This window comes from Apis cerana, linkage group LG1 (genome assembly GCF_029169275.1).
Source record: "Apis cerana isolate GH-2021 linkage group LG1, AcerK_1.0, whole genome shotgun sequence".
Lineage (NCBI taxonomy): Eukaryota > Metazoa > Arthropoda > Insecta > Hymenoptera > Apidae > Apis > Apis cerana.
Genome location: NC_083852.1, coordinates 22491367 through 22510187, shown reverse-complemented (window position 1 = coordinate 22510187; position 18821 = coordinate 22491367). Strand labels below are relative to the sequence as shown.

At 36.3% G+C, this 18821-nt stretch overlaps 1 protein-coding gene and 1 long non-coding RNA gene across 12 annotated transcripts in view; one reads left to right on the top strand and one right to left on the bottom strand.

Annotated features, from left to right (window-relative positions):
* The window catches only part of LOC108002059 (lachesin-like), a 298367-nt gene that overhangs the window by 167862 nt on the left and 111684 nt on the right, over positions 1-18821 (top strand). For 9 of the 11 annotated variants that reach the window (XM_062086001.1, XM_062085998.1, XM_062086024.1 and 6 more), the window contains one exon: positions 3147-3253. In XM_062086001.1, coding sequence (XP_061941985.1) covers positions 3147-3253 — 107 coding nt within the window. Of the gene's footprint in view, positions 1-67; positions 247-357; positions 1159-3146; positions 3254-18821 lie in introns of those variants that run through there. The other 2 variants (XM_062086005.1, XM_062086015.1) reach the window with 2 other exon arrangements.
* On the bottom strand, positions 2850-4507 carry LOC133667427 (uncharacterized). Its single transcript, XR_009832923.1, has 2 exons — positions 3684-4507; positions 2850-2928 (listed from the first exon to the last, which is right to left on the bottom strand). It is a non-coding gene; the product is annotated as an uncharacterized LOC133667427 (long non-coding RNA).

The window sequence follows — 18821 nt, the reverse complement described above, 5'->3', positions numbered from 1 at the left end:
TATGTAGTAAGAAACGGAAAGCGAGATATACTTTTTGTATACGCTTTGACCTGAATATCGATATTATAAATAAAGAAGTTATTGTAAATAAAGAAATCGAACGGATAACACGTTTGGTTGAAGAAAATGAGCTTTCGTGAAATGTTGAACGTAAATAAATAATATCGTAAACTTTAAAAAAAAAACTTTGTGAGTTTTTTACCGATAAATTATCACTAGATGATATAATTTTCGAAAAGGAATAAGGCAAGTTATCTTAAACTTTTAGTAATTTAAAGTATAAGTTTTATTTAAGTCGTTAAGTTTAATGGATACATTAAGTATAAAATAGTTAAAACTCGTTTTGTCTTGTTTTAGAACACAGTCGGATATGTAAATTTCGTTGTTAGAATACTTGCAACGTATTCGGAGAACAAGCATTGAATTTTCATTTTTCGAGTTTGTTTTCGAACAAGCGAGTTTCAAAATTGATCGTTTTATTGTCTGTCGATGAACGCCGGATAGATTTTTATCGACAAATCTTCGATAAAATTGAAAGTTATACGCAATGGTGGGAAGGGGACGACGCTAGATCGGTCGATTAAGAAGCTTTTCTCGGGGAAATGGAGTGACTTAGCGGAGTATAACTTCGCTCCTTATATCACTCAATCGTAAAACTTGTGGCGCCTTGGCAATCGTGGTTGAACGACACCGCAACCCTGGATGAACGGAAACGGAGAATCACGTGCGTTCGATGTCGTGATTTATGAAAGGAACTTCTCGTCGGTGATTCCCCCTTTTAAGGATTATTCGTTTAAGAATTCTCTTCCGTTTATCAAAATTTACGAAATTTCGAGAACTATCGCGACACGCATCGATAAATATTTAAATATTTAAATACACTGAAATTTCGAGAACTATCGCGACACGCATCGATAAATATTTAAATATTTAAATACACTGAAATTTCGAGAAGTTTAAAGATTTTCTATAAGTTATTTTGAGAAAGAGTTAATTAGATAAAGATATTATTTTGAAATATCTCGTTTCATAAATATTGGTCACGCCCTGAGATCAATAAGTAAACAGATATTATGTCGATTATGGCAATCGAGATGTGCGATGTACCGTAGATTTCTAAGGAGATAATGAAATTTCAAGAAATGAATCATGACAGAGGTGTGTAGAATTTGTTCTCGAAGATTCTTTAATTCTGCGAAAAGAGGCGTTGAAAGCAATTCGTTCCTATTTTATAAATGAAGAGCCGCAAAATAATTGTATTCATACTTGTCTGAATAAAATATAAAATTCTTTGTCGAGATTATTCGAACTTCGATCGATGCTTCTTGACCTTCTGAATCTCTGCCTCGTGTTACAAGGTGACACAATTGTATTCACACTTCTTCTATATAAAAATAACGCTACTAGAGAATTTGGATCATACTTATACGTTATTTTTGCAAAATATCGCGATTTCTGTTATTTCTTTTGAGATTAAGAAATAATAAAATAATTTATTGCTATCCAGAGAAGAAGTCTATGCAAACACGAGGAGAGGATGATCATGATCATTGATCGAAGGGATATTAATTCATCAATCAGCGATATTTTGATCAAGATCAAGCATCATTATCGATCAGCAATCAGCACAAACTTCGCGATATTATTAATTTAGCGTTATTGATATATCATCAATTCTCATTTCATTCGAATTTTAAATAATAATTTGACTGTTTTTGAAGTCGTTGCAGGGATTAGAAAGAGTGGCGATCGTTTAGATCCTAAACTTTGGAAGATGGGTTAAAATCAACGTTGATAACCCCCACCAAATCGTGATTAATTCTTCTCATTAATCACGGGCCGATCCATCATCACGGTATCCGCGACGTTATTCTTCGACGCCACTCGAAACGCCGCGAAATCAATCATAATCGGAGTTTAAGAGAGTGGCGCGACTTTATAAGAGAGTTCCCTTCGCGAATTTATATCGCCTATATAAATACATAGATATATATATATATATATTTCATGGAATAATCTCGAACGCTCGTTGAGATCAAATAAAAATAATGACTCATCGATGAAACAGGCACAAATATTGCAAGATTGTTTGGAGGAATTTTGTTATATAATTCGATGGTTAGATCGATTTTAATCGATTTTTTGGTTGTAATTTTTTCTATCGGATTCTCGTGCGTTTGTTTAATCGAATAATAATAGGCTATACGTCAAAATGTAGGACGTCACACGCGTCTCGCATTAGTAATATCGAATCACTCATCAAATATGCATATGCGCTGGAAACTGGTTATGAATCGTTACTCAACGAGGTAGATTCTCATTCTAAGCGGTTATGTAAATAATTGAAAAATCCTTGAATGCAGACAAGTCCATTACATTCGAAGAAAGCTTTTTTGATACGATTGAAATTATTTATTTATTTTTCTTTTTTTTTTTTTTTGAAAAGACACTATCGTTAGAATAAAATGTGCAATTTTAGCATTAAGTAGCATCAATAAAATTGTATATATATATATGTATACACATAATTTCAATAAGATGATGACTAATATTTTTCTCTTCAAAATATCTTGTTTAAAGAAATCTTAAAGAATTTTATTTACTTTTATTTCTATAATACATTTTTATTTTGTCAATTTGATAATTATTTCGACATTTCAATTGATGATTCTCTTTTCTCCCTCTCCCTCTCTGCATGCATTTTCGGTAAATGCGAGACGGAATCGACGATTTCCTCTTCCAGTCGAGCGATCAACCAACTACCCTCTTGCTTCACCATTGACCAATCCTGAAACTTTCCCAAAGGATTTCTACGACTCGTGGTGACCTGTTTCCTTTTCCTCTTCCTCTTCCTTTCCGTCTTCTTTGGAAACTTGTCCCCATCGTGCGTTACTATTTGGATCGACACTGTCTCGAGTAATCCTCTCCCTAAAAAACATCGATATCGTTCGCAATGCGCAATGATTTGCTGATAATTGTGTCAGGATAACCAAGAAAGCTGATCGTTGACAGATGATAATTGGTTAAAATCAAGTATTGTGGATATTTAGAATTACGAACAATCTCGAATAAAGTGTCGCGCAAAATGAAAGCTTCTTCTTATTCGTAATTACGGATATAATTAATGGAATTTTCTGTCTGTGCAGCCCTCTCGGATCGACCGATGTTTGCCGAGCCGATACCGAACGTCACAGTGCCATTGGGGAGAGACGTCAGTTTACCCTGCGTCGTAGAAAACCTCGGTAATTATAAGGTAATTAAATCGAAGAATGTATTTTTTTTCATTATTCTCCCAAATTCCTCGTATTTTCACGCAATCGATCCTTATTAGACGAACTAACTTTCTTATAAATTATTATACGAAGAAACGTGTATAAAAATAAAAATATATCTCAATCGAACGAAACGAACACACGCGTCACATAATATAACCGTTTTCTTCTTCCTCAGAAAACTTCCTCTGCCAATTATCACGAAGAGCACCGAGCGGATCGACTAATTTCCATCGTTCCCTTTTCCACGCGTTCCAAATTAAACGTCTTGAAATAACACACGTTGCGCGTATATTTACATCTCGAAATTCCCATGCATCTCAAATTTGCACTCGAGCTCAAACACTGAAAAATTCGGGGAGGAACTTTCGTTTGAGAAGTAATTAAAATAATTTTCCTGATCGTTATTACCTAATTCGTGGAAAAATAAATAATCGAAGGAGGGGGACCGATGAAAAATACGAAAGTGACGAAGATGTGTTACGACTGTATCGTTCGATTCTTCGAATTTTCTCCGTTTACGTAAGTCCACAGCCGCTCCATTATTACGCAACGTCGTGGGTAAATAATAAATGGCGGCGCAGACGTTGGAACGCGCGCCGCCCCCCCGGGTTTTAAAATATTTACGGTATCTGGTCCCGATGTATCGATTCCCGCCAAGGCAGAATATCCTCGTGGCGGGAACGTTTTGTCGTGCACGCTCGAAATCCTTTTATTGGAACGATTTTAATGGAACGGCGCGCACGAAGGAGAGAGGCTCCATCCCAGGGTGAGGATCTTGGTGCCGCGTCGAGGGGGGGCGTAGCACCACGTGAAAAGCCGTTCTCAAAGCGAATAAACATGTGTCACCGTGTCGAGCGTCCATTTTTTGATAGGATATCAATGTGAACATTGGTGGTGGTGGTGATGATGGTCGTTTTGAAGACCCGTTTTCGTTCATTTTGCTCTTACCGATAAAGTTTGATTAACGATCGGGGTGTAGCGTGTTTACTTTTCGAGAGATTAGATAGCATATTCGTCGAAACAACTATTTTCTGATGCGATAAGAGGGAGATAAATTGTAAATATCGATTTTGATAATGAATTTTCCTTTTTTTCTTTTTTTTTTCTTTTTTTTTTTTTTTAATAATTCGTCGTCGATAATCTTGATAAATTTTTTTTTCGAAAATTTCTGTAAGAAGTTAAAATATTACACGTATTTTTCATATTATAAAAACGTAGAACATTATAAAATGTATAAGTATGATATATTTGCTTGATTTTCAGTTATCTCGACAGATATCCAAAAATCAATATGATACGTGATAAGTGATTATTCATTTTATCAAACATTTTCTTATCGCAGCAGAAACGATAGAAGTTGAAACGTAAAAAGATAGACGCGCAAAAGATAAAATATATAAAAATACACATTATGCATATAGATACAAAGGAGTAACCCATGCTTCGTTGCCGATCGTTCAAACATCTTCGAAACTACTTAATCATGCGTGTAGAACGTAACAGTTTGTTAGTCGCGATAATTCATAGCATTGATCAACTTCCTGCCTCCATTAAGCAAACGGAATATAAGAAACGAAATATATAACGTACGAAATACGAAACTGGCGTATTTATGGCAATAAAGGAGATGAAAAGGAAAAAGAAAAAATAAAAAATAACCATACGGGGATAATGGAAACAGCACAGTTGCAATGCGCTCCACGTTATTCCACCATTTACACCGATCGTTAATCATCGAACGAGAGCGAAAGAAAGAGTAATAAAATGTATCGCAGGAGGATCGAAAGAGGAGGAAACGGAAATGTAAAGCTCGCGACTCTTCTCGATTCCTCCGTTCAATTATCCACCATCCCTGGATACCAACGTTATTAGCATTACCGCGATTCCAAAGCGAAGAACGTTCTTCCCTCCTATTCTCTTGGCTCTGGCGTGTCGGTAATTTCCCCTTCTGTTCTTTTTCCACCGCAATCTCGCCGCTGGCCGATCCGTGGGCGGATTCTTCGCCGTTATCTCGGCCCGATACCACCCATCGGCCGGAGGATCGATGTTATGCAACCGCTACCACCGCTATTGGAAACGCATCAGTTTGTTGTCCCGTGGAGATGCCCGCGGCTCGATCCACGCGAACAAACATATCCGATCACCATTTGACGAGACGGATCGAGCACAACTTGACGGGCAAATAAATTGTGCTCTTATTGTATTTCGTCGAGCTTAGACGGCCGAGTCTCTTGTATCTGTATGTGCTATAGTTTGTCGTTTGTTTGTTACTTGTTGTTTCGTAATGAAAGTAGTAAGGGATGGAGTATAAATATAATCGTGAAATCGTGGTTTTATAACGTATAAACGAAGGATCTGGACGAACGATTTAGATACTCGTTGCTATTTCGTGGAGAAAAAGGGGGGTATATACGTGAGAAATATTGGTAGAGACTGGATTTGAATCTTCTTGAATGTTCAATAAGTCGAGAAGTGGAAATAGTAGTAGTTTCAAGTGGGCGAATATATTTGAAACTTTACGAGTATACTTACGAGTGTATGTCGAAATTTTCGATTGAGATGAATTGTCTTAGTTTTCGAAAGTTTTGTTTCTTACACATTTTACAATTCTTTATTTCTCTATTTTATGAATGAAACTCTGTTGTAAATTTATTATTTTTAAATAGTTGCAAGTGGGGAATGGAAGGAGATAAAAATTATAAGAAGTTTTATAAATTTAAATAGAAGATTCATAAGATTCGATTCATTCAATCTACAGAAATACAGAAGAAATATTTTTAATTGGTGTCGAGGATATAGGAGTCGATGCAAAAATTATTTGGCTTTTAAATGCAAGAAATGAAGGGAAAAAGGACGGTTCAGTGACCGGTGTTGGCTCGAATTAAATTTTGAATGGAACAGGTAGAATGACGCGACGGTGGAGAGTGCTGGTAAATATTTTTGGGCTGCGAGCCAGGCGTAAAGAGATCCTTCCACTATTCTTATTTACATTTAATTTAATCCGATACCGTATCGCCAGACGGATTTTGTCATTACGTTTTAACGAATTCCGTATAATTGATAAACCGGATCAATTTTGGATTAATTACGGATAATATATATTTATTGAATTGCCGGGAAAATAGATTTTTCATCCAAGCAAGATGAATGATTTTAAATAGCTCGTATATCGCTTATTTACGATAAGAAGATTTATCTATCGTTATTTCCCGGAATATAGATAGCTATATTCGAATAAACAAACAAAAAATAATTATGATTTAATAACCACGATTCGTAAACGAGGAGAATCCGTTCATTACACGTGTAATAAATTTTCCTTCGAACTCGCAAAATTACCTCATAATATATTTATCAATTCTTCAATTCCTCTTGTTTTTCCTCGCACGATCCAATAATCGTCGAAACTTCTTCCCACGGAAAATAACAGAATTCCAAGAAGAATAATTAATTCCCACCATTATTCAATATTAATAAATATCGCCTCACCTATCCATCAATTCTCCGTTACCATTCATCCTTTCTTCGTCGCATAATCCAATAATCCAAAAAAATATTATTTATTAATTTATTTTTCGTTCTTTCATCCTCCAATGTAGCCTAAAACTCTTTCGCTTCGAGAGATAAGAAAATCCACAATTCACGGAGAATTCTCCATCTCGCGATCCCGTTATTCGCGAAGAATTCGTGGCAATTACGCGGGCAGGAGTTGATTGAGCACCGCTGCGAGGTAAACGAGAGCGGCACGTGTTCCGGGCCGGCTCGAACTTCGCCCGCAACCCCCGTCTGCATGTCTTCCACGCACGTGCACGTGACTGCACGCGGGGAAGACGTTACCGGTTTGTTGAAGGCGCTTATTAGTCCGAGCCAATTACTCCGCGAGTTCCTGGCGGCCACCGTGCCCGGAAAATTGCCACTCTCTGCTATGTCCCCTCCTTCGAATTCCAAAAGGGATTCCCTCCCTTCCTTTGTTCCGTGCCGAAGAAGGAAGCCGTCGTCGTAATCGATGGAAATTTGATTTTCGGTCGCACGAGGGAGGGGGAATTTGCGGCGAGGGGGGGAGAGGGGATTGAATTTGAAGAATTTTGGGGGAGAAATGAGATTAAGAACCCCTCCTGGTTATTCGAAAGGCCTGGTAACAGAGATTTGGCAGAAATCTGTCGGCCGAGAAGAGAATTGTAAATTAAATTTATCAATTTTGACGAGTTTTAAAGAATCGTTTTAAATGGTATATCAATTGTGATTCGTATAAATAAAAAAGATAATTAAAGGATTATTTATTAATAAGAGACAGGTTAACAATAATGTATATTGGAATGAAAATAATCGTGCATAGAAAAGATTGCAATGAAACATTGTAAAAACAATGTAAAATATCGTAACCGCGAATGTTAATTACGAAAAAGTTGCGTAAAATGGTTGAAATAATCGGAATAGTTAAATTCATACGATAAAGTGAAATATTATTATATTATTATATAAATATAAAACTATATTGAACTATACTTTTAGTCATTTTTGTTAAAAAAAAAAATATGTATATATACATATTGTTTCTCTATAATGGTTCATCTATCTCACGTATAAATACTATTCGAATAACTTTCGTATGTATGAGTTAATTGAACAACCGTTACAATTTTTTACACGTTTATTTTATATCACCAAACTCAATTGGCATTGTCTGTACAAATGTATTTTTCCCCATACGTTTCGTATTTTTTTTTTTTTTATTCGAGAGCGTTCCATTTCTCGATAACTGATTTTATTTACATACATTGACTTCTAACGTTAGTTATCATTTTTTTTTCCACCAAAAAAAAATATCATCGAATTTTTATTTTTACACTTTGATACTTGACCACTCGATGCACTCGATCACCATCCCTCTTTGAATTAATGAAAAATATTTCCGAGAGCATAAATTGGAATTAAGAGAAACGATATATCAATAATAGTCACGAGGATGGTAATTCGTTACGTGTACACGTTGAATCGAGTTGAACGGGATGAAAATAAATGAATTTCTTCGATGGAAAGTAGCGTAGAATGACGTAATATCGAGAAGCCAGAGGAGAATTTTAATAATTCGGCTGATCCACTTTTATGAAAGAGCGGGACGAACGTTACAATATGCGGCGACAATATACCGTAAGCTCGTCCGCGTTTACAGTTCCGTCCATTATATCGAGGAAAAATGTTTGCAGCCTTGCTACGCCTTGGGAATGAAATTTCGATGTTTTTTCAACCGATTCCATCCGCGAGTGGAACCGATAAGTGCGTGGAAATTCGTCTATCGATGGATCGAATGCAAATTCAAAAAACGTTCTCATTTCGATGACGAACAGTATTGTGTGTTTCTTTTTTTTTTTTTTTGTCAACTCACTTCCATTGTGGAATCACACGGGATATCACAAATTGACGAATTATCGCTGAGGGAAAATATCGATGCTCTTCCACGTGCAATTTTGTCGATCGTATTATGTACGAAAGATGAGAATTTATCTAGCAATAGATGACACACGACGAATCCTTAATTTATCCTTAATTTTCTTGGTGGCAAATGTTTTTTCGAACAATTTTCAGGACGCATCTCGAGCATTCTTATGTGTATATATTTACGAAAATTTTCAAATTAAATGCGAGGATTTAAAAACGAGGACTTGAATAAAAATATTTTTTCTATTTTTGCATATGGAACAGCCTTTTGTTGATATTTAGTCATATGCAGTTGGGAATGAGCCAGATGCACCTGTACTCTCATTAACTTTCAAATGTATTTTCCTCAGAAACGGAACCTTCAGTGCAATTTTGTTGTTCTTGATTTTTGTCTTATTTTATGCAGCGAGCTTATTTCAATCTCATTTGTACGATGCATCGATAAATCACCCGATATTTAACAATATATCTCATAATGAATAATCATTATGATTGTAATATTGACAGTAATTAATTGTTTGTAAGGAAATCTATGTTTCATTAATCTTAATATAAATCGACCTTAATCCATTTAAATATCGAGTGATAATAACAGCACGCAGCATTATTGAAAAATATAAATATGTTAATATCATTAATTGTAATTACGCAGTAATATTCATATTATTCGATATTCGATTCATGTTGTTTGATCGAAATACGATCGAAAAAAGAAAAATTATGTCACAACGATAGTAAAAGTAAAATAACCGATATTAAAAAATTGATGGATCAACGATCGATTAATATCGATAAGCTTATGCATAAAATAACCAATTTTCAACTTTGATTTACGAACAAAACGGTAAACAATCAAAACTATTCCATACCATACGTGATAAATAGCAAACATTATAATATTTATCACGACAATTAAAGGAGTTACCATCGGCTTCCACGTTGAAGTAAACAAATGGATATGTTATCTACAAATTTATCTGGTTTGAACGCAACTCGAAATTTTGCCCGGATATATTTTAAACAATTTATTCGCATCCGTTTCGCGTACGATTCGATTCGAGATTAACGTTTCATTAAAGCTCATTGCTCAACTTGGTCGGTGCACACGACATTAATTTTCCCGTGCCGGAGTACGTTTTCATACACCATTCTTCCCCTTCTTTTTTCTTTTTTTTTTTCTCCGCCAACGAAATCGCTGCCTCGTTACACGTCACTCGCTATTCCGTATTGTATCTGCTCGTACGATCTGCTGAAACGATAGATTCGCAATTCAGGAGCGTAGTCCTGTCCTTTAATCTGCTCCAATAAAATCAATCTGAAAAATCGTATCGAATCACGATATGTATCTTGCTCCGCTCCGCTCCACGACGAGTATTAACGATTATCGATCCTTTCCCTCCCGTGACGTTTCATCGTACCTCTCGATCAAACGTAAAAAGAGAACTACTACTTTCCCGCGGTTTCATCAATTTTTTATCCGCCTTCTTTGCCAGCCAACGATACGAAACACGCTCTCCTTCTCCCTCTCTCTCTCCCTCTCTTTTTCCAAACGTTCGTGGAACGTTATTTTCGGGGAAAACAATCGGTTTTTCCTTACTGATCTAGCATAGAGAACGCGTATCGCCGATTTTAACGAGATCTCGTGCACGGATTCAGGACGAGGAGAGGCTCGAATCGAAGATGTCCGAGGGTTCTTTGATCGGGACGGATCGGGAAAAAAGAAAAAACGGTGAAAAAAGAAATTTCATTCCACGCTCGATTCGAGGACAAAACCGTCGAATCTTCACCCTTTCCCCACGATGTGGTTCTATCATTCACGACTAAAAGAAACCGTATGACTTTGTCAATTTTTCCCTGGTTTAATTATGCCACGAAGCCGGAGAATCGCAATAAAACTCTTTCGTTTAAATGAATTCCTGCAGGATCCGGCTTGGAAAATATCTCGGAATACGTTCTCTCTCTCTCTCTTCGGTAGCACGATGGCCGGTAAATTGGAAAAATTACTCTTGCTATATGTACGGATTCGGAGATCGGATTGTAAGAGGAGGCATGTTGCAATTTTGTTCGACTAGTCTGAAATTGCGACTGTGGCTACGAGGGAAATAATGTGGGCGAACGTGTGCCTTATGTCGACTCGAGAGGTTTATCGTTTGTTGGCTTCGCTATGGGAAATTCAAATTTTCCGCTAATGGTGGAAGCAATTTCCCGCTAATGGTGGAATTTCGTTAGACTACTACTGATTTATTTTACCAGTTTAGTTTGCTGGGGTAAGTAAGTAGATCATTTAGCGACGAGAGGGAGGGAGAGAGAGAGAAAGAGAGAGAGTTTGAATAAGTTCGAAGATATTTTTTTGTTCGCGTTAAGATTTTCGCGGAAAAATGCTTTTTTCGGTTTTTAAACAGATTGTTAAAAAAGAAAGAAAGAAAGAAAGAAAATCTTTCTCGAAGTTTTAAAAGCTTTAAAAATTACGTAATAATTTTATACAATTTCGCTTCTCGATTCTTCTCTTTTTCTCTTTAAAAATTTAATTGATCATCCGATAATTGGATTTTTTTATTCTATCTCCGCTAGAGGTGGACAATTATTTAAATCGTAATAAGGACAAACGTGTCAAGTAGTCACGTATCCATGAAAAATAGGTATAACGCATAGAGATTTTCGAGATTGGAAAGCTTAGAAGAAAATGAATTCGGATATATATTTGTCTCGTTAATTGGTCAGAATAAAAATCGAGAAGTGTAAACGATTTCTGTAATTTTCCTTGTGAAATTATATTACTTACTTATTTTTGAGAGAGATGCAAAATATATTTTAATTACAAAATTATAATGAGCAAAAATCTATAATGTTTTCATCACAACGTATAAATAACAACGATATTATAAAATTGATATCTAAATGTGAAAATGCAAAAATTCGAGAGAGTACAAAACATGCCATATTAATTCAGTTTTCACTACCTGAACAACCTGGTACAATCACGTACTGTGTTTTACGTACTTAAAAGAAGTATAAATTCCCTACCTCTTGTTCTCTATGAACACGAAATTTCCTTCAATTTACTTTCCTTTAAACATGTGAAAATGTGGCCTACGCCTGCCTTTTCGCCATGCCTTTTAATTATTAATAAACTCTTTTTCATTATTTCCGTTTTCAACTTGTTCAACTTTTAAACTATTGTTGTTATCGTTATTATTACGAAATCTACCAAATCTACCGATATATAAAATCGACTGATACTTAATCTAAGTATAACGAATAATTTACACGTCTATCGATCTCATCGATCAACAAACTGATTTTAATCTCGTTAAATTATCGTTATAATACAAAATTCGGGTACCGATACAGCAAAAATCGTACGTTCGATGAACGAATGGAGGAGTATTCGTACATCCGTGAAATTTAACGCATTTGTCAAAGTATATTATGAAAGCAGGCGAGCTATTACGAGGTATCAAAAAAAAAGAAACGTGGAAAAATGTTGGTTACATACGTAATTGATATGGCGGAAAGAAGGAGGGAGGAAGGGAGGTAGGGTAGGTGGAGGGAAGGTCAGCACTTCCGGCGTAAGGGGGGAAAAGTTGAGGGTGCACGGTTGAGCGCTCTCTGTAATTAGCTAATTAGGAAATGAATTTAATAATTAATTTGTTAACCGGATTATAACAACGGTGCAAGGGCGCCTCGTCGCGTCACGATTTCAGAAAATTATTTTTTAATCACCGATAAATTACCACCCCCTCCGGTTGGCTCTCGTGCTTGCTCTCGTGCACGGATCTCGAGAAATTGTTGGGTCGTGGTCGACAATGTAACACGTTCCATCCTTCGAGTTGTCGACAAAAAGCATGGAGCGAATGGACGAACGATAAACCGTTCACTATCGCGAAACTTTCGCGCGAGAATGATTAATTTCTCTTTCGCCATCGACTTTCTCTTTTATACGTTCCTTTACCGGTCAAATTTACTAGTTTTTCTCCCCTTTCTCGATCGAGGACATTCTCGAATAATTAGTAACAGTTAAAGTTGAGTAAGATTATTCTTATTTTTCCCTCTTCTTCTAAATCAACTGTATTCTCAGGATCAATAATTCTTTTCGTATCGAAAGAATTGTTATAATGAATATTTGGTGTTAAAAAAGTCAGTAAGAATATCCAAACAAAGAAAACTTTTATCTTTGTATAAATATTTTTTAAAATGATAAATAAGCGTTATATCTCTTCCCGTCGATCTCGACTTCGTCTTTATCCGTGACAACGCATCGATTCATAGATTTTAAAGAAACATCGAACGAGGCAGGGAAACGAAAGGGAATGAATAAGTTGTCTGTCGTCTGGCAGACGAGGGTTCGTTCCTCGAAAAGCGGAGGAGGAACCTCGCCTGTCAACCGATCGTTTCATCGCTGAAACGAGAAAAGAGATAAAGAGAGAGAAATAAATGTCACTACAGCATTAAAGATAAACAAAGGTGGAGAAGTATAAAAGCGACCTTGTGGGAAATCAAGTTCGGCCTAATGACTGAGCGCGGGCAAACGTGGGGAATATTTTCGCAAAGTTGATTAAAACGAACAACCCTCCTCCGTTGTTGAAATTGCGCGGAACCGGTTCCACCTTCTTTTTTTCCTTCCTTCCTTCCTTCCTTCCTTCCTTCCTTTCTTCGCTTCCGTTCTCTCTCTCCCCCTCCTTCCACCATTCTCTCTTTTACTATGCTCCGTTACTCTGTTACTTTTTCCATTTCACTCTCCTCTCCTTTCTACAGTTAATTAAATTCCAGATGGCCTGGTCGATCGTTTTAAGAAATTCCGATAAACTCCGACGATTCAATAGTCCTATCGTGTTCTCTTCTTCCTTTTTTTCCCCCTCCCTTTCTTTTCAAGCCATGACTTAATTTCGAAAGATATCTCGATATATCCGATAAAGTGAGTTTACCCTTCGATAGCTCGATGGATCCAATAACACATTTTGGTCTGATAATTCTGTTTCGTTCGTTACAATTCGCGTATCATGAATATCGATCGTATCGATAAGCTTATGGAGGAAACGTTCAGAGAGCGATTCTCGCGAGATTCATCAAATCACGATTCCCATTTCGCGAATTTTCGATCGTCGATGATTCTCTTCGAATCGAGGCAGTTGATTGAATACATAGAAATAATAATATTTACGTGGCTACGTAAATCATTCATTCACCAATAGAAGACAGTATTAAATAACGAAAAAACTTGTTCCTTTTCTCAAATTCCTTTCTTCAAAATCAAACGAAACACCAAGAGATTCGTAGTGCAGTGATATCTAACTTATATAGCGCCACTGCTTCGAGGAATTCTTCTATAAAAAAAAAAAAAGAAAACAGAGATTCGCCAAATAATCGTTTTGCTAAAACAGCCAAACTACGTTTCACCGAAGCGATCGATGAAAGTGATTCGAGATCGGACCAAGGCATGCCCGTTTCTGACATTCTTTATCGTTCACGATTTACATGTAAATTAACATTTTTTCCTGGTACTGGCCAACGCTCTCCTCGAAAAGTTCATCGCATCCGCCTTTGACCAACTTCCCTCTCGCTCTTCCATTTCTTTTTTCTTTTTTTTCACTCGCATCCTACCCCTTTTTGCTCCACTTTCCAATTTCCTCTTGGTGCACCACCCACTGTAACGTCTCTCGAACGAGCATCGTTTACGATCCTCAAGAATATTCTCGAGGGGTTGTTACTCACGAAGGAAAAATTTAGGATCGAGTCGCTGTTGATGATTACCGAGCGTGCGTAAAAAGAAGCGAGAGGAACGGCCAGGAATATATAGGTCTGTTCCTTGGAGGAGATCTTGGAGAGGACACAGGGTTTTAAAATTCTTTTTATGCTCTTCCGAATTTCAATTGAATTTAGAACGGTTTACGATATCTATATTGAGTAATTACGAATAAAATGTGTTGCGTGATGACTTGTAAAAAGATATATGCATTCTAACAATGCGTTTAGAATAAATAAAAGAAAATATAATGAAGCGAGGAGGATTAAGAAGAAATACATAAAGATGTATAAATAATATGATTGATTAGGTATAATATTAATGAATATTATCGTCCACATCTTTTTAAACTCTAATATCGTCACTTTTATCAATTTCTTGTTACATCTTTTAATTTCTGGATTACTCAAATTACAATAAATGTAGCGATTTTTCGAATAAACTTTTTTCACCTTTAACAACAATATTCTCATAATAAATTTAACGAGATATAAATGCACGTGAATACATATTTATTCGTATTTACTTTTCCTCGTGCTTATTTCATAGAAACATTCTGGAATACGTTATGCTCCGTAATTTGTATCATATCGTTCAATAAAACATAAATATACAATATTATCCGTTGTAACGACGCGTTTGCCTCTTACACAGAGAGCAGAAAAAGGAAACGCGGTCAAATCCTGCAATACAACATACCAATTTCGGTGTACGTAAGATTTCCTTTTGGAAAACAAATAGGTTATCGATTCTGCCCCCCTCTCTCTCTCTCTCTTTCATAAATACACCGTCTAAATTGGTTGACACTTACAGCAAAGAGAACCACGAGTCTTTCGTTTCCAATTCACGCCGTGAATGCCAACGCGTCTCCGATTGTAGAACGATTCGCGAGGTACGTATTTAAATCCCCGCAGAGAGCATTAAGAATAAGACACGTGCTTATCTACGAACGTCCATCGCTTTCGAATAATTGCTGTCATTCGCGAATTGATATCCATATCGCTCGTTAATTTCGAATTGCTCACGGTCAACGTGAAGGAATACCGTATATACGTTTTGAATAAAGTAAACGAAATCGATCAGGTCGTGATTAAACGTCGAAAATGATTTAACGTCGTTCTTCTTTTTTCCATATATCTAAATTGCATAAAGCGATCAATTCTCGTGAGAGGAAATTCGTAACTGTTTATTTCTTAGCTGTGTCGTTCGGGTAAAATGTTCACAAAGATAGATAATATCGAAGGAAATAATTAATTTATATGTTGACACTTCGTGAGCAATTGTTTTTTTTTCTCTCTCTCTTTTTAATAACGTAGAATACCGTTCTGTTATTAGATTAGTTTTCTGAATTCGTAGTTCTGAATTTGACGGAAAATTAAATATATGTGGAACGTTTTTAGAGGGACAATAAAAATAAATTTAAATATTAAACTTTCTCTAAATTCGCTCTATTTCGATTTTTCTTTTCTAAACTTTTAACTTCTTTATATGTGACGATATAACTTTTATTTTCGTTTAATAAACGATAATATAACAAATTAATGCGAACGTCGAGTTTAAGTATCTCCAAAGATATTTGCATTTGACGCTTTTACGAAGTTCCACTTTTAAAACTGTGTTCAATCTCGGGTCAAAAATCGATCCGCAACAAACAAGTCTCTAATCGGCGTTCAAGTGGCGAGAAATTAACTCTAAATCGGTGAACTCGAAAAATCCTTGACTCGATTTCTCGTCAAAGTGCATAAAGTTATTTCCTTTTTTCCATTTTGAACCCTTTTCTTTTTCTTCTTTTTTTTTTCACAGGTTACGTTTATTTCTTTTTCCGTAACCTTTTATCGGTTTCATACGCGCCAGTCATTTCAGAGTACAAAAAAACTCAATTTGGTTGACGGACACTGTCACACGAGTGCAAAAGTGATCGGGCCAGTCCGGTCTACCCGTCGATCTATATTGCACTGAATCATCCGCGTGACTGTCGAGATAGATAGCAACACGCACCAACAGCCCGACCTCTTCATTCCTGTCCAAGATGAGCCTCGAATTTTTGCTCTATAACTCTGTCATTCGGAAATATCAAACGCAAATGAGCTTAATTTTCCAAAAATTAATTCCCGTCGAAATGTTTTAGCGTTGATGAAATCAGTTTATTTAATTTTAAATATAACATTTTATCATATTCGAGATTTCGTGTGAATCTAATCGGAGAAAGTTGAAAAAAATGGAACTGTGTGCACCTAATTTTATAAATAAATCATTAATACTCTTGTTTTTATCAATAATTGCGATGAGCCTCTGGTGTCGCAAAGATATATATATATAATATCCTAAATTATACATACGATATCGATAATCAAAGTCGACAATATTTCGACGTTGACAGAAATTATGAATATATAGCCAACGAAGCCACGTTGAATCAGCTACAGTGATGTTCAGAGGCGAGAGAAAGTTAGGGATAACAAGTAGCTCAACGATACAGAGCGATTCTTTTGTCTAGAGGTAGTATTGTCCAAACTGAGGCGTCAAGTCCATATTTGTTTAGAATAGCGATACAAAGAGGGAAGAAACGAGGGAAATGTAATATTAGGCAACGCGAGAGGCGAACCACAGGCAACAGACAGTGTTAGCGAGTTTAGTGGAAAGTAAAACAGTGCTGTTCATCTCACATTTCGTGAACAACGCTGAAAGCAAAGCTAGGAAACTAGGGGTGACACCTAGGTGTTGCTCCAACCGTCGTTTTCGTGCACGAATTGCACTCGCAATTGTCCGCGGGCAATTGCTGAGAACGAAGCACACCAATGTTAACAAAGGCGAGCTTGAAACTTAGATGACTCGATGAGGAGATCGAAATTGTCATTGGATGACGAGGATGATCACGGTTTCAAAGAAACCGGTTTTGAAAGATTTAAAACCGAGAGCTGGTTTTTTTCACGAAATGTGTTCGTTCGATACGTTTCATCTTCGAAATATAATATCACGAGTATAAATCGTAAATGCAAATGTAAAATATTTTTTTTATGTTTCAAAAAAGGACGGGGGAGTTTCGTTATATTCGAACGAAGGAATAATTTGACGAAAAAGTGGCCTTTCGCGAAGTTAATCTCTGATTAAATGCGAGGAGGGGATAAAAAGAGGGGAAGTAAAAGTTTCTTAAACAAATTGGCCAGATCGCGACAAAAAGCGCGACGCTATCGAAATGGCGCTTTTTTCTCGCGATGTAAAGCGTCACGGCAGCAGTTGAGCCTGTGACTTTGAACCAGTGCCAGGGATTTCAATCGAGGCCGCAAATGGCGCGAGCTTTACCTCGAGACCGTTTAAAGGCCAATATAACGCCGGTAGCTACCTTTGCGCATCACAGAGCCAGCCTATCTCTCTCTCTCTCTCTCTCTCTTTCTCTATCAAACGGCCCATTCACTTTTCACGATCCATCACCTAGTATTGCGACCAAGTTTCGGTCAGTTTTCCTCTCTAGCTTCGATTCTTTGGTAACTGGTGTAGAATTAACGATACTCGATTACTCGTATCGAATGGCGCAACAATAATTGATCCATTTAACACGTTCACTGCCGCTCTTCAATTTCATTTTTAACGGACCATGTGTCGTTATTTAAAACGATAATAACTGAAAATCTTATTTTATGCTCGAACGTTGTATTATCGGGATTTATCGTATTATATATTATCAAAAATGAGAAGAATGAAAAGGAGTTGAAAATCGTGTTGTTTCTTTTGAAATAAATGACAATAGTTTGTCGCGATTGTATAATTTATAAGAGAAAATTCGCATTAGTTTCGAAGAAATATTTGCAATATATTGTATATCGTTTAATTTGACTGTCGTGTAAAACGTGTGAAAATATTTTATTAAATTGGATTAAAAAAAAAAATAATAATAATTCGTGTTAACGCATTAATTATTTCTTCGGAATGATATCGTTATAATGAAATCAAAGAAATTTCGATTGAAATATTCGACTTATATATTCGAAACTTAGAATTAACCAAGTTCAATTACTTTTACTTTTGATCTCGATATGACGTTCCTTTGATCTTTTTTGATGAATTAAATCAACGAATTGGGTCATCGACGTTGAAACGTTTAAACGTGAAAACAATTTGCGCGTAATTTAACATTTCTGACGGTTCAAAGCCAGTCTCTCCCTTAGAAAATCTTCGAAAAACGCCAATTTCGAACGATTCTAATTGGCCGAAGATCTTCGTTTAACGCTAAAATCGTAACGCGAGTCGTCCATGTTCGATTCTAACGATTCTATTTAAGCATTCTTCCTAAGAACAATTAACGAAGTTTCGAATCCTGTTCCATGAGTTCGAATCGCCGAATGATCTCCTCCGTTTCGTCGATT